Here is a 16,055-nt window from a genome sequence, read left to right as displayed (position 1 = left end):
GAATTATTGAAAAATTCTTAATTTAAAAATGACAACCTTTCAGTTGCTTAGAAAATAATAAGCAATCTGAGACTACTAAGGACTAAAATTGTGCACCCTATATAGTTACAAGAAAGAGCTCAGTATGACAGTATGATATAGTAATGATTAAGGCAGCAGTGGAATTCGACTGATATATTCTTTTTGATGGTCAGCTCTTTTTTTTAAGATTTTATTTATTTTTGCGAGAGAGAGAGAGAGTGAGCACAAGCAGGGGGAGGGACAGAGGGAGAGACAGACTCCCTGCTGAGCAGGGAGCCCGATGTGGGACTCGATCCCAGGACCCTGGGATCATGACCTGAGCCAAAGGCAGATGCCCAACCAACTGAGCCACCCAGGTGCCTTAGTCAGCTCTTTTTAATTAAAAACACATAAAACATATGAATTAATTTTCTTCTCTACATTTTATTCATAGAGGTCTGCTCTATACAGGAACCCCAGGAGAGGAGAAAGGAACTGAATACCAGACGGGGTCTCTTAAAGTAGTAGGAAATACATAGTGTATTACAAATTGATAGGCTAGATTTTTATGCTAATTTGGAGCAAATGTATGGAAAATTTAAATGAACAGATATTGTAAGTCTTCCATTTAGTAATTTTTTTTTAAGATTTTATTTATTTATTTATGAGGGGGAGAGAGAGAGAGAGAAGCAGAGGGAGAAGCAGGCTCCCAAGGAGCAGGGACCCCGATGCGGGCCTCGATCCCAGGACCCTGGGATCATGACCTGAGCCGAAGGCAGACGCTTAACCATCTGAGCCACCCAGGCGCCCCCATTTAGTAATTTTTATCCCCTTAACCTATCTATATATGTTAAACAAGATATGATAAATATATTTAACTTTTATGGCAACTTGAAACTGTTGAAAAGAATTGAGGCTGTTTTGAAGAGAGTGTGATGGTTGATTAGTTCTGTTTGCCTTGGAGATTAAAAGGGCAAATGGCAATGCAGATTTCCCTGTTTTAAACTAAATATGGGAATTTTGACCATTACATAGGGAAGTCAGATTCAGAGAAGTCCATGTTCATTCTTCCTTTCAGAGAAGCTCATGAAATACTGAAATGATAACGTGCAGCCATCTAAGCTGCTATAAAGTTTTCTGTTTAACCAGATTCGCTATTACATTGAGGTTTCATCTCCTTTTATTTTTTTTTTCTTCCCCTCATCTGGGAAGTGTCCAGAAAGCAATAAATTGCATAGGGGCAGTAGATGCATAAATAAGTATTAAATGAATGGCTAAAAAAATAGCCATTGGGACAGAGTTTTCAAGCTGATGTTTCACAGAGCGCTTTCCACATGTAGCAGGTGTACCACAAAAGAAAAGTATTTTCTACTTAAATAATCATGGGAAATGCATAGTTAAACAAGATGAAACAAGTTTCTTCCTTCGGTTCTTCTCAGAGCCTTTAACATGTTGTGATTTTCCCAGAGAAGGTTAAAATGTATAGCATTTTCCAAATACATACAACCAACTTCTGCCACAAAGAAATTCCTCACTATATTCCAGAATTAATTTTCTTAAACTGAAACTATAATAACAAGTTTATTGTTATTCTCTTTCACCTTTTAAATTACTTGTCCCAGAAAAATCACTAGAGTTGTTATAAAAATAGGAAATATCTGTTATATCTGTTTTAGTATATGTTATATCTAAATAAAAAGCTTAAATCTCACAGGAGTTGATACATAGACAAAATGAAAATTATAAAACAGTGGGAGAAAGAGAAATATCAAGCTTAGTGTAGCTTGAGCATCATGGACCATCAAGAGGGCAGGTATCCTACCAATCTGATCATCTCTTTGGATCTATGCATTGATGCAGATGAAGCCATGTGTTGCTGAATCTCTAAAAGAAAGTCAAACTAAAGAAATGTTGATAACTAAAATATTTTGTTTAGTGAATTTCTTCCTTGTCCTATACGTTTAGGAGGACAAATTAAAAGTATCAGAAAACAGGGGCTCCTGGGTGGCTTAGTTGGTTAAGCGTCTGCCTTTGGCTCAGATCATGATCCCAGGGTCCTGGGATCAAGCCCCATATCAGCCTCCCTGCTCAGTGGCAACCCTGCTTTTTCCTCTGCCTGCCGTTCACCCTGCTTGTGCTTGCACATTCTCTCTCTCTCTCTCAAATAAATAAAAATCTTTTAAAAAAATAAAAGCAGAAAACAAATAGACATTTAATTTTTTAATTAAAATTTTAAGTTATAAACTTAAATCTGTACCAGTATTCTAGTAGAAACCAAATCTAGTAAGATAGAGCTCTTCTAATACTTTGTGAGGTGTGCCTGATTTATGAGATAAATACAGTGCTACTATAATAGCAACAAGAAGTAATCTTTCAGAATACTCTAGAAACCTAGAACTGAAAACATGATAGAGAACATATGGATAAAGGGAAAAAAAGTCAATTATATCATTATGAAATAGTGCCATGAGTTATTCATCCAAGCAGAGAGATCAGATGATATTTTCTCAAACCATCAGGTGATAAAAACAACTTAAGTCAAAAAAAAGTAGGGAGAGGATTTTCATCTTTCTCTAAATTGTTGGATGTCTCAATCAAAAACACCCTCTAGAGAAGTTCTTGACTTACCTTGCTTAAAGTTTATCTGTAATTAAAGTAGAAGCAACACAGAAAACCAGTCTTCTAGAACTAACTTTAACCAATAAGTAAGAGTTAATTGATGGAATTGAGGCAAGTAGATTTTGGATGACGAGGTGAATCCTAGGAATAATGCATCATGTATTCTAGTTTTAGAGAGACAGATTTCTAAAAACTAAAGAGTGTGAAGGAAGAGAAAGATAAATCAAAAGGAATGGGGCTCTCCAAAAGAATTCTGAAAAAACTGTAAATTATTCTAAGGAGCTTGAGATATGTTATACTCTCTGAACGTAGAGCTTTAAAGGGCACGTAGGAAAAATAAAAGATAAGGCATAAAACCAAGAATAAATTCCAAAGTTTGCCATGGATATATGAAGAGTTTTAGGGAGTTTAAAGAGCAGAACGAATTACCAATTGGAAAGCATACTAAAGCTGAAAAGCCTTTTTAAAAAGTAGCATTTGGAGGGGAGGGGCAGGGTGGTATAAACTAGATAAATTTGATAAACATAGAAAATAGGGATACTCTACTTCTGAGTGTTCTCTGAGAAATGTGAATTAGATGGTAATATTATAGCTACATAAAGTATTAACAATTGAACATCCCAGGTAATATTGATCATTGGAAGGAAGTTTTTTTGTTGTGTTGCAGGGCTCTGTCTTATCTTTGCTTATTCAGCCCTTTAATTAATTAAATACTAATCTCTTGACATAGATTGCTTGCTTTTGAAATGGTGCATATCCTGTGACAGGATGGAACATAGGCTTAGATGTGTAAGATGAAATGTAGTGAAGCTAAATATTAAGTCCTCTTTATATCAGAAAATCAGTAACCAGAAATAAGATGCTGATTTTAAAGCAGTTTATGTATAAAAGCACTTGACTTTTTAGAGAACTCAAAGTGTGAACAAGACTATATCTGCCAAAAACATCATTAATAAATGCACAATGGCAGGAATTCAGGGAGTGTTGCTTGCTGACTAGTCATCCCATATGTTGAATGTGGCCTTCAGTCCTAACCATTCTATCATAAAAAGACATTGACAGTCTAGAGTTTAGCCAGAGAACGTCACCTTTCATCTAGCATGGTATTGCAGGGAACCAAAACAGGGGCTAAGAGGACTGAGGTCGCATGGCTTTAAAAAAAAAAAAAAAAAACTAATGATGTAATGTATGGTGATTAACATAACAATAAAAAATTTTTAAAAACCTGTAGTTAGGAAGAACTTGAAAAATATAAGTTAATATTATTTCCAATCTAAAAATTTATCAGATTGTATTGCTGAATTTTCAGGGTAGATGTAACCATTTTTGAAGACTTCTTAAAACCCATTAAAATGCTTAACTTTGTAATCATTCACACATTCATATGTAATTATATTCACAGATATTATATCTCCAACTAACAATTTTTACTTATTACTGTAGATCATACCTCACTCCTGTTAGAGATGAAGAGTCTGAATCCCAAAGAAAAGCAAGATCTAGACAAGCAAGACAGTCTAGAAGATCAACACAGGTATATTTAATGTGTATAATATATAAAACTTAAAAACAAATTACCTCTCTTTCACTTCTCTGTGAAAATACTGATGTCATTGGTGGTGCCTTGCTGGCTCAGTTGGAGATCTGGGGTTATGAGGTCGAGCCCCACGTTGGGTATAGAGATTATTTAAATAAATTTTTTTAAAACCTTAAAAAAATTTAAAAGGGATCAGTGTCAGTATATAATGTGGGTTAATCTTAAAAATAAAGATTGCATTAGCAATCCTGCCCTAGCCTTTTGTATATGGTCACATTTGTTAATATTATATTTAATCCAATTAGCATATGCCTTTGTATGTCTTTGAATTTTTTTTTTGTTGCTAAGATGGTGTCTGGCACAGAGTATTCAGTGTTAATTAATCAATATGTCTGATAATTATTAAAGAATTCTATGAATATTTGGAGTTGTGGGGAATAGGTCTATTATGTTAGATATTTCAGACCCCTGATGTGCAAGTATGAGGAGAACGTCACTGAGTCTAGTTACTGTCTCCTTCACCTCCTTGCCATTTTAAGTATATCTGATATATCACCATCCTTTTATGCTGTGCCTGTCCTTTCCTACAGTTGAGGAGCTTCCGACCGGATTCAACTCCTTGATCCTTACTCTTACTCACATTTCAAGCTGAACCATTTGCTAAGATCTTAACATATTTTTTCTGTCTTTGTACCTTTACTCCTTGAAATCTAACCTGTTCTTCAAGGCTTATCCTTCAAAAATTATTTTTTTACTGAAATTTTCTCTGCCAATAAATACATAAAAACAAATACATATAAATTCAGCATATAAACAATATTTATATCAGTTTTTCCTTCTTTTCTGAACTTCTTAGGAGTTCATGTGTTATTTCTGTCATCTCCCCTTTGTTTTTGTTAATTTCTTGAATATATAGACTATTTATTACACATACTTTATATCTTTCCCAGTACCTGTTATTGTGCTTGCTCACGATGATTCTTCATAGAATGAATGTGACTTGCCAAGTAGAAATTCTGTTTCAATTTCCAAGCCAATTCCAAACATGTATATTTGACTTTAATACATTCATATTAAATTTGTCTACTTATAAAATATTCCTTTGAAACAAGCTATAATGCCTCTCATTATTAAATTTACCTTTTTTGTGTACAGGGAGTAACATTGACTGATCTTCAGGAAGCTGAAAAAACAATAGGAAGAAGTCGTTCTACCCGAACCAGAGAACAAGAAAATGAAGAAAAAGAAAAAGAGGAAAAAGAAAAACAGGATAAAGAGAAGCAAGAAGAAAAGAAGGAGTCAGAAATATCAAGAGAAGATGAATATAAACAGAAGTACTCTAGGACATATGATGAGGTAATAGTACACCAACGACACAGCTGGGTCAAATGGTATGAATAGTTCTTGTGACTCAAGTACAAGAGATTTACATACCAACAACCATATACAAAATACTCAAAAGGATTTTAACTAGAAATCTGAATTATTTGGAGATGATTAGAACATTATTTTTCCTTTAAAATGAATTTAAGTGTTTATATGTTTTTAACTATTTAATATTTTAGATGGGTATTAATTTTAATATTTCACAGACTTACCAACGTTACAGACCAGTATCGACTTCAAGTTCAACCACTCCGTCCTCTTCAGTTTCTACCATGAGCAGTTCACTTTATGCTTCAAGTCAACTAAACAGGCCAAATAGTCTTGTAGGTATAACTTCTGCTTACTCCAGAGGATTAACAAAAGAAAATGAAAGAGGTAAGAAGACCAAATTTTGAAAACACTGTTTCCTACAAATAATCCTTTGAATCTTTTTTTTTTCTTTTGTAGTTCAACAGAAAAGGAAACAGCATTCTAAACTGGGAATCATTCTGCCATTCTTTCAGAAAGAATATGATGGATGGGAATGAGAATAGTAGAAAATAAAAATAGAAATTATGTAGTCTGGCATTGATACACATATCTTTATAATTGAAGACTTCACAAAAATTTTTATGTCCACCAACAAAGGAAAAAAGTCAATATAGAAGAACTGATGGGAGACTGTTTCTAGGAACAGTATATTAGTGCCTTAAGTTATTTCTTACCTATTGTGTGGATCATAGTTCTTAAATCGTAAATTCCACACCTATTGTGTGGAATTGTTTTAAACTAAAATTACCTACACACGTAATGTCCTTGCTAAAACAAAATTGTTTTTATGCTTGCTTCTTGAGAAATTTCTTTTTAAGATATACGGTGGCATATTGATGATCACTATTAACATTTCCTATCATTTCATATAAACTTCCTATTTAAATTTTAATAATTCCTACTTTAAATCAGAGGTAGGTACTACATAAAATCATTTCTGTATGTAGGCATTTTATATTTTAAAAGAAAATCTCATAGTATTAGTCATGACAGTAACAATCATCATATAGGATAAACTTCAGAAAATTTTTTCTTAATTTTCAGCTTTTTTTTTGGTTAGAAATATTTGTTGTTTTTTTTTTTTTAAGATTTATCTATTTATTTGAGAGAGATAGCATGCATACATGAGTTGTGGGAGAAGCAGAGGGAGAGAGAAAGAGAATCACAAGCAGCAGACTTGGCTGAGCACGAAGCCCAATGCAGGGCTCGATCCTACAACCCTGAGATCATGACCTGAGTCGAAATTAAGATTTGAAATCAAGAGTCAGAGGCTTAACTGACTGAGCGCCCCCAGGCGCCCCTTCGGTTCTTTAAACCACTGAGTGTGAGGCCCACATAATGTTTGTAAAAATTTTGAGCCAATGAAAGTTTAGATTTTCATCTTCTACTGAAAAATTGGAAGATTTAGCAACAGTGCGTCTAAAAAAATCTCACCTATCAACAACTGGCTAGAGCCAAATAGCAGCCCCGCATGACTTGGAATAGTGCCCTCCTGACCAGTTTTATCCATTTATGTTATCTGGATGGCCACTGTAGACATTGGAGTTTGAGATCATTGCTGTAAGCCAATTCCAAAAACAACTCAAAAACAACTCGAAAAAACCCTCTTAATACTATAATTTTGGAATTTCTTTTGCTGTAACTCCTTGCTAATGACACAAGGAGACTTTTGAAAAATAATTTTTAACATTACTTTGTTCCACATAGATGTCTGCTTTTTAAAACAGATTTAAAGGGCCTAATATCTTTTTAGTATATAAGTCTGAAGCTATTTTAACTTCCCTAGGAAGGAAACAAATTTTGAGGCTATATTTTTTTATATTGGTTTGTTTTTAATAAAATATAAATTATTTTTTTCCAGAAAAGGTTTGTTCATAGATACTATTTAATAGAAATGGAATGAATACTGTATTTATTTTCTTATATTTATTTATTATTTATACTGAATAGGGGACTGGGAATAGTAGAAACAAACTGATAAATTTGGATGCCTGCTAGTTCTTCCCTCACTAAGAACTGGTTTCCTTGAAGTGTTAACTTTGGGTTTAGTAAGTATCTCCCTATCAGACATTAATAACAAGTCCTATTCTCTTCATAGGATTCAATTATTTTCTATCCAGCAAATAGTGTGTCTTTTAGCAAAAGTTTTGTATTAGGCGCTAGGAAAATGAAATAATTAAAATTCTTGTCTTGATCAAGAACCTATCCAATGGGAGATACAAATACATGTTTAAACCAGGTGTTTTATAGGAGCACTGAGAGGGACAAAAAATAGTTGATTGGAGAATTTTAGAAGGCTTCATGAAGGAGATTGACTTTGAATTGTTACTATATTTTTCTTATAAAATACCATCAAGACACATTACTACCATGTGCTTCATTGTAATCCTTAACAGAGGGAGAAAAGAGAGAAGAGGAAAAAGAAGGAGAAGATAAATCACAACCTAAATCAATCCGAGAACGGCGGCGACCGAGAGAGAAAAGGAGATCTACAGGAGTTTCATTTTGGACACAAGATGTGAGAACCTATTAACATATAACTACTTGATAGTATACTTAATTTTTCCAGAAGTACATGCTAATAATTTCTTACATACCTCAGATTACATATTCTTTAGGTCATCACTATGTGTTTTGAGTCAAGTTACTAAATCAGAAAAGTTCTTCTTTATAAGGATAGTTAATGAGTACTTAGATTTTTGGTATTACTGAAAAGCAAGAGTTCTGTCCCAGTTTTGGAATAAAAATAATAGCTAATAGCTACAGATCAGGAAATAAACATAGAGAGAGAGAGAGAGAGAGAGAGAATAGAGAATTGTATAGTGGCTAAACTGTTTTACCTTAGAGATTCTTTGAAAGAAAGATGCTTTACATATTTTATTATTATTATTATATATTAGTTTCAAGTATACAATGTAGTAATTCAACAGTTACATACGAAATGCCCACTACAATAAGTGTAGGAACCATCTCTCATTATGCAGTTATTACAGTATTATTGACTATATTCCCTATGCTGTACTTTTCATTGCCTTATTTTATAAATGGAGGTTGAACCTCTTAATCCCCTTCATCTTTTTAACCTGTCTTCCCATCCCTTCTTGAAACAGTTTGTTCTCTGTATTTATGAATCTGTTTGTAATTTTTTGGACTTTAGAGTCCACATAAAAGTAAAATCATGTGGCATTTGTTTTTCTCTATTTGACTTATTTCACTTAACATAATACTCTCTAGGTCTATCCATGTTGTTGTGAATGGCAGGATTTCGTTTTTTATGGCTGAGTAATATTCCATTGTATATATTTCCACATCTTCTTTATTTAATCTTTATTTAATCTGTCGATGGATACTTGTTACTTATTGTAACTTATTGTAAATAATGCTGCAGTGAACATGGAGATAAATCTGTCTTTAAGGATTAGTGTTTTAGTTTTCTTCAGGTAAATTACCCAGTAGGGGGATTACTGGATAATATGGTATTGCTTTTTAATTTTTTGAGGAAGCTCCATACTGTTTTCTTTTCTTTTCTTTTCTTTTTTTTTTTTAAAGATTTTATTTATTTGACAGAGAGAGAGACACAGAGAGGGAACACAAGCAGGGGGAGAGGGAGAAGCAGGCTCCCCACTGAGCAGGGAGCCTGATGTGGGGCTCGATCCCAGGACCCTGAGATCATGACCTGAGCCGAAGGCAGACGCTTAACAACTGAGACACCCAGGCGCCCCTCCATACTGTTTTCCATAGTGTCTGCACATATTTGCATTCCCACCAACAGTGCACAAAAGGTTCCCTTTTCTCCACATCCTCACCAACATTTCTTATTTCTTATATTTTTGATGCTAACCATTCTGACAGGTTGCAAGATAATATCTCATTGTGGGGTGTTTTTTTCTGCATTTCCCTGATAATTAGTAATGTCAAGCACCTTTTCATATATCTGTTAGCCATCTGTGTCTTTTTGGAAAAATGTCTTTTTGATTCTCTTCCTATTTTTTAATCAGACTTTTTTTTGAGGGGGTGTTGAGTTGTATGCGGTTTTTATATTTTTTTAATATTAACCCCTTACCAGATAATATTATTTGCAAGTATCTTCTTCCATTCAGTGGGTTAGCCTTTTCATTCAGATGATGGTTTCCTTCATTGTACAAAATCTTTCTAGTTTGATAAGTCCTAATTGTTTATTTTTGCTGATGTTTCCCTTGCCTGAGGGGACAGATCCAAAAATATACTGCTTAAGGCTGATATCCAAGAATTTACTGCCTGTGTTAAATGGTCTTTAATCCATTTTGAGTTTATTTTTGTGAATGGTATAAAAATAGTCCAGTTTCATTCTTTTTCATGTAGCTGACTGGTTTTCCAGCACCCTTTTTTTAAGAGACTTTTTCCTTATTATATACTATTTTGCTCTGTCGAAGATTAACCATATAAGCAGGGGTTTATTTCTGGTTTCTCTATTCTGCTCTGTTGATCTGTGTGTCTGTTTTTGTGACGGTACCATAGTGTTTTGATTACTATCACTCTGTAGTATACTTTGAAATCTTGGATTGTGATACCTCCAGTTTTGTTAAGATTCTTTCTCAAGATTGCCTTTGCTTTTCAGGGTTATTTGTGGTTCCATATAAATTTTAGGATTATTCTAATTCTGTGAAAAATACTATTGCTTTTTGATAGAGATTGTATGAATTTGTAGATTGCCTTGAGTAGTGTGTACATTTTGACAGTATTTTTCTAGTCCCTGAGCATTGTGTATCTTTTCATTTGTTTGTGTCATCTTCAGTTTCTTTCATCAATATCTTATCATTTCAGAGTACAGGTCTTTCACCTTCTTGGTTATATTCATTCCTAGGTATTTTATTCTTTTTGATGCAGTTGTAAATGGGAATTTTTTTTAATTTCTCTTTCAGCTAGTTCATTATTAATGTGTAGAAATGCAACATATATTTTTGTGTATTGATTTTGTATCCTGCAACTTACTGAATTCATTTATTCTAATAGCTTTCAGTGGAATCTTCAGGGTTTTCTCTATGTGGTATGTCATCTGCAAATAGTGACAGTTTTACTTATTCCTTACTAATTTGGATTACTTTTATTTCTTTTTCTTGTCTGATTACTGTGGGTGGGACTTCCAGTACTGTGTTGAGTGGTGAGAGGGCATATCCCTGTCCTGTTTCTGATCTCAAAGGAAAAGCTTTCAGCTTTTCACAGTGGAGTATGTTAGCTGTGGATGGGTTCGTCACCTGTGGCCTTCTTTATGTTGACTTATGTTTCCTTTAAAATTTTATGTTGATAATTTTTATCTTAAAAGGATATTGAATTTTGTCAAATACTTTTTCTGGATCGAGACAATCATTTTTATTGTTCATTTTGTTAATGTGTTATATCATATTGATTGATTTATGGATATTGTACCTTTGCATTCCTGAGATAAGTCCCATGCGATCATGGTGAATAATCCTTTTAATATATTGTGTATTTGGTTAATATTTCATTGAGGATTTTTGCATGTATGTTCATCAGTGATCTTTATCTGTAATTTTCTTTTTTTGTGTCTTTGTCTGACTTTGGGATCAGGGTAATGCTGGCCTTATAGAATGAATTTGGAAGCATTCCTTCCTCTTCTGTTTTTTGGAAAATTTGAGAAAGATAGGTATTAGTTCTGTAAATATTTGGTAGAACTCACTTGTAAAGCCATCTGATTCTGGACTTCACTCTTTGCTGGGCATTTTTTGAATACTGATTGAGTTTCATTACTAGTAATCAGTCTGTTCAGATTTTGTTTTCTCCCTGATTTAATCTTAGAAGATTATATGTTTCTAGAAACTTACCCATTTTTTCTAATTTGTTGGCATGTCGTTTTTTATAGTCTCTTATAATTCTTTGTACTCCTGTGGTGTCCATTGTAACTTCTCTTTCATTTTCTATTTTATTTATTTCAGTTCTCTTTTTTTCTTGAGGAAGCTGGCTAAAGGTTTGTCAGTTTTGTTTCTTTTTTCACAGAACCAGCTCTTAGTTTCATTGATCTCTTTTTTGTTTTTTTAGTCTATATTTCATTTATTTCTGCTCTGATCTTTATTATTTCCTTCTTTCTGCTAACTTTGGGCTTTGTTGTTTTTCTAATTCCTTTAGGTATAAGGTTAGATTGTTTGAGATTTTTCTTGTTTCTTGAGGACAAGAAACTTGTCCCTTTTAAGACCATAGGTATAGTTGATTTTGTTTTCTAGCAAATACTTTTGTTTTTTAACCTTCATATCCTAGCCAGTGTATTGCTATAAACTTCCCTTTTAAGACCATAGGTATAGTTGATTTTGTTTTTTAACAAATACTTTTGTTTTTTAACCTGCGTATCCTAGCCAGTGAAATTTTTTCCTTTTATAATTTTCTTATTTCTAGTTATGGCCTTCTCTTTTCCACTTACAGAAGTCTCTTTAACATTTCTTCTAAGGCTGGTTTAGTGGTGATGAAGTCCTTTAACTTTTTTGTCTGGGAAACTCTTTCTCCTTCAATTCTTAATGATAACCTTTCTAGGTAATCTTGGTTATAGGTTTTTTTCCAGAAGATTGTAGGTTTTTTCTGTGACAGCCTTATGTCACACAATCTCTTCTGGCCTGCAAAGTTTCTGCTGAAAAATAAGCTAAGCCTTGTAGGGTTTCCCTTGTACATAACTAGTTGATTTTAAGATTCCTTTTAATTTCTGACATTTTGATTAATATATATCTTGGTGTGGACCTCCTTGGATTCCTCTTGTTTGGGGATCTGTACACTTCCTGGATCTGGTTGTCTGTTCCCTTCCCCAGGTTAGGGAAGTTTTCAGTTATTATTTCTTAAAATAAGTTCTCTGCCTCTCTCTCTCTTCTCCTTCTGGGACCCCTATAATGTTAATGTTAATATACTTGATGTTTGTCCCAGAGGTCCCTTAACCTGTTCTCATTTTTTAGTTTTTTTCTTTTTGTTGTTCACCTTCGATGCTTTCCACTAACCCTGTCTTCCAGATTGCAGATTCATTCTTTTGCATTATCTGATCTGCTGTTGACTCTAGTGTATCTTTCATTTCAGTTACTGTATTCTTCAGCTCTCATTGGTTCTTCTGTTTTCTTTGTTGAAGTTCACCCTTAGTTCATCTGTTCTTCTCTCAAGTCTGGTGAACATCTTTATGACCATGACTTTGAACCCTGTATCAGGTATATTGGTTATTTCCATTTCATTCTTTTTCTGAGGTTTTGTCTTACTCTTTCATTTGGGACATAGTCCTCTGTTTCCTCATTTTGTCCTACTCTTTGTGTTTGTTTCTCTGTATTAAGTAGGTCAGCCATGTCTCCTGGTCTTGAAAGTAGTGGCCTTGTGTAGAAAGGGTTTTGTGGTGCCCTGTGACACAACCCTTCCCCCCACCCTATCAACAGAACCAGGCACTCCAGGGGTGTCCCCTGTGTGAGCTGTGTGTACCTTCCTGTTGTAACTAGGCCATGATCTGGGGGCACTGGTGGGTGGGCTGGCCCTCAGCCCTGCTGGCTGCAGTGACCAGCTGCGACTACTGCAGCTGTACTGGTGAGCAGTGCTGGCCCCCAGTGCAGCTGACTAAGAAGCCTGGCTGTAGCTGCTGTGGGTAGGCTGGTGGGTGGGACTGGCTCTCCCCTTCCCCAGGACAGGAGTAGCTTTGAAAGTAGTCCAGTCCCCACTAGGGCTGCCTGCTAGGTGTGATGGGACAGTAATCATTTCCTGGGGCACCAGTCCTGACCAAGGCTGCCCGCCAAGTGTTACAGAGCAGGAGCCACTTTGAAGGGGTGCCTGTCAGTGTGAGTGGATTGCGCAGGGAGCATCCACAGGGAGAGCTGGAGTGGGGTGAGCAGTGCTAGGAAGGTAGATAGAGGGTGTCAGAACTGGAGCCTGTGTCTGGCCAACTAGGCAGAAAGGGGTTGGAAATGATGCTAGCTAGTACCTCCTTTCCCAGAGAAAGCTCCTACAGCACCTCAAGCACATGCCCTAAAATTAGTAAGTAAATCTTCATGTCTAACCCAGCTGCTTTTCAAACTGCTGCCTCTGTGCAGGGTCCCGAACCAAATGACATAGTACAATAGCCCTTTGAAAGTGGAGTGTCCATTTCCTATAGCCTTCTGTCTCTTCCAGAGTTAAGCCCCATTGATTTTCAAAGTTCCTGGAGTTAAGTCCTGCTTATTTTCAAAGCAGGATGTTATGGGGATTCATCTTCCTCATGCAGGTCTGGGGACCTGCATGGTAGGGGTTGCCCAATGTGAGGCATGATTCCCCTTGCTCCTTGAGGAGGAGTTCTGTACCTGTGATACACCTCTCATTTGTGGATTGCCTTGTGGGAGGTTTGGTACCCAACTGCCTTTCTGCCCCTCCTACCCTTCTCCATGGAGCTTCTGTATGTTTTTTAGCAATGGAAGATCTGTTCTACTAATTTTCAGGTTGTTTTCAGAGAAGTTACATTATATGTGGCTATTGCCTCAGTGTGTCCATGGAAGGAGATGAGCTCAGGATCCTCCTACTTCACTATCTACCCAGAACTCCTTAAGATGCTTTACATTCCATTTTCATGAATATGATTATATAATATACATAACACGGTGTTTGATAGAAGCAGTGCTTTGGCTTATCAAATTATAACAATTTAATCATACAAAATTTTTTTTTCTTATCCCTGTTTGTATATATATCTGCCTAACATTGCTATTCATATACAGGAGAAAGAAGAACTATAGCATAGCACAATTAACATGAAATTTATGCTATTTCAATAGAACATAGAACTATAGAAGGACAAACATAATCTGTTTGGGTCTTTTCAGCCTCTTGGGTATTTTTTTTCCATTTTTCTTTTAATTTTTAATATAGAAGGTTCAAACGTACAAAAGTAACAGAGAAGTATAATGACCCCGCTCCAGGTATCCATTGTTTAAGCTAAATCCCTACCATCTCCCCAACTCCCATATTATTTGAAGAAAATCTATAGAATTTCATCTAAAAATTTTAGTATGTATTTTTAAGAGGAAAGGATTCCTTTTTAAAAATTACTAGAATTGTATTTTTTAAGTAATAAGTAGTCACAATGTGTATGTGTTACCATACAACAAATGATTACAATACCATGATCACATTTATTGTTAAGTAAGTTAACAGTAAATCCTTAATATTTAATATCCAGTCAGTTTTAATGTCCATTGATTCATATATGCGCTAAGTGGTTTGTTGTACTTTTATACTTTGCTGGTTTGGTTGGAATGCAGTAAGGACTATGCATTATGATTCATTATATCTTTAAAGCCTTTTTTAATCAGTTTCTCCCTCTCATTTTTTTCCTTACAATTATTTTTGAATGAACTGGGTTATCATACCCCAGAAGTGTTGTTTAACACATTCATGTGGTTGTTTATATTTCCTATAAATTGGTATTAATTGGTAGCTGCCATTATACCAATTGGTAACTACCAGGTAGAGAACTGATCCCATTCTGGTTCAGAAACTCTTTTGGCAAGGTATGTTTGTTCATCAAGAAGTATATGATATCTGGTTGATTTTAATTGATTGCTCATTTACATTTTAATAACAGTAAAATAAAACCTCACAGTCTTAGTTAGCACCCTAACATAGTAACTCTTTCTTGTTACTTAAAATTATCTTTTTAATAAGTCATATGCGTTAGGAGATTCATAGTCAAAGCTGTTTTTATTAGATAGTATTTATTTTTCCTGAGTTTTACTCAGACCAGCTCTCCCTTCAGAACTTCACTTTCTGGAATACCCTTAACTTGCATTGCAAGGATTCTTCCTGGGATTCATATTGGCAGTACTCATCTTTTTAACTTGACCCTGCCTTGAATTGTGTTCTAATTAGCCGCCAGAGCACAGGTCTTCTTTCCCCATCTTAGCCACATTTGAACCCATATCAGACAACATACAAAAAGAACCAAGAGCTCTGTCAAAGAAAGGGTGTTATGTAGTTAAGCAGCTTTTTTAATCTCTTGTGTTAGTAGGCTCCCCCCCTTTTTTTTATTACTACTTTTAGGACCTCTGAACCTCCCCACTTTTTAAATTTCCAGTTCCTATGTTTTCCCATGAAACTGCAGTTTTTAAAAGCGATCATTTCATGATGTGGAATTCATATTTTTCTATTAACATTTATATTAGTAAATAAAACTAGCAACAGCACCATTGATTTCACGTGATTTCTATTTAGTGTGCTATAAACTCCCAAGAAATTTCCAGATGTTGATAAACTACCTAAATATAATTGGACTTTTGCACAAATCTTGCCAAGCTTATAGAATCCAACTTTTCTTGCTTAATATAATGAATTTCCTATTTTTGCTGCCCCATTATAGTTGAGTATCTAAATAGTACATTTTAAACTGTTAAAGTACATGCAGTATCATTACAGTATAAAATGTAATACCTTCTTCTGCTAAGCCTCCAGTTTCCTCATCCCCACTGTGAATGTGTTTCCTAAATCATGTTTTTAGGTAGATGGTCTT

General features: G+C 34.8%; 1 protein-coding gene across 4 annotated transcripts in view; it reads left to right on the top strand.

Moving 5' to 3' along the window:
* The window catches only part of PPP1R12A (protein phosphatase 1 regulatory subunit 12A), a 142,196-nt gene that overhangs the window by 105,346 nt on the left and 20,795 nt on the right, over positions 1–16,055 (top strand). For all 4 annotated transcript variants that reach the window (XM_088025280.1, XM_028105515.2, XM_028105517.2 and 1 more), the window contains 4 exons: positions 4,063–4,153; positions 5,312–5,512; positions 5,749–5,917; positions 7,969–8,090. In XM_088025280.1, coding sequence (XP_087881406.1) covers positions 4,063–4,153; positions 5,312–5,512; positions 5,749–5,917; positions 7,969–8,090 — 583 coding nt within the window. The remainder of the gene's footprint in view (positions 1–4,062; positions 4,154–5,311; positions 5,513–5,748; positions 5,918–7,968; positions 8,091–16,055) is intronic.

Source organism: Eumetopias jubatus, unplaced genomic scaffold (genome assembly GCF_037043125.1).
Source record: "Eumetopias jubatus isolate StellerSeaLion01/CBP00866 unplaced genomic scaffold, mEumJub1_p1.0 scaffold_8, whole genome shotgun sequence".
Taxonomy (NCBI): domain Eukaryota; kingdom Metazoa; phylum Chordata; class Mammalia; order Carnivora; family Otariidae; genus Eumetopias; species Eumetopias jubatus.
Note: the sequence above shows the minus strand (reverse complement) of the source record. Positions and strands in the feature narration are given on the sequence as shown.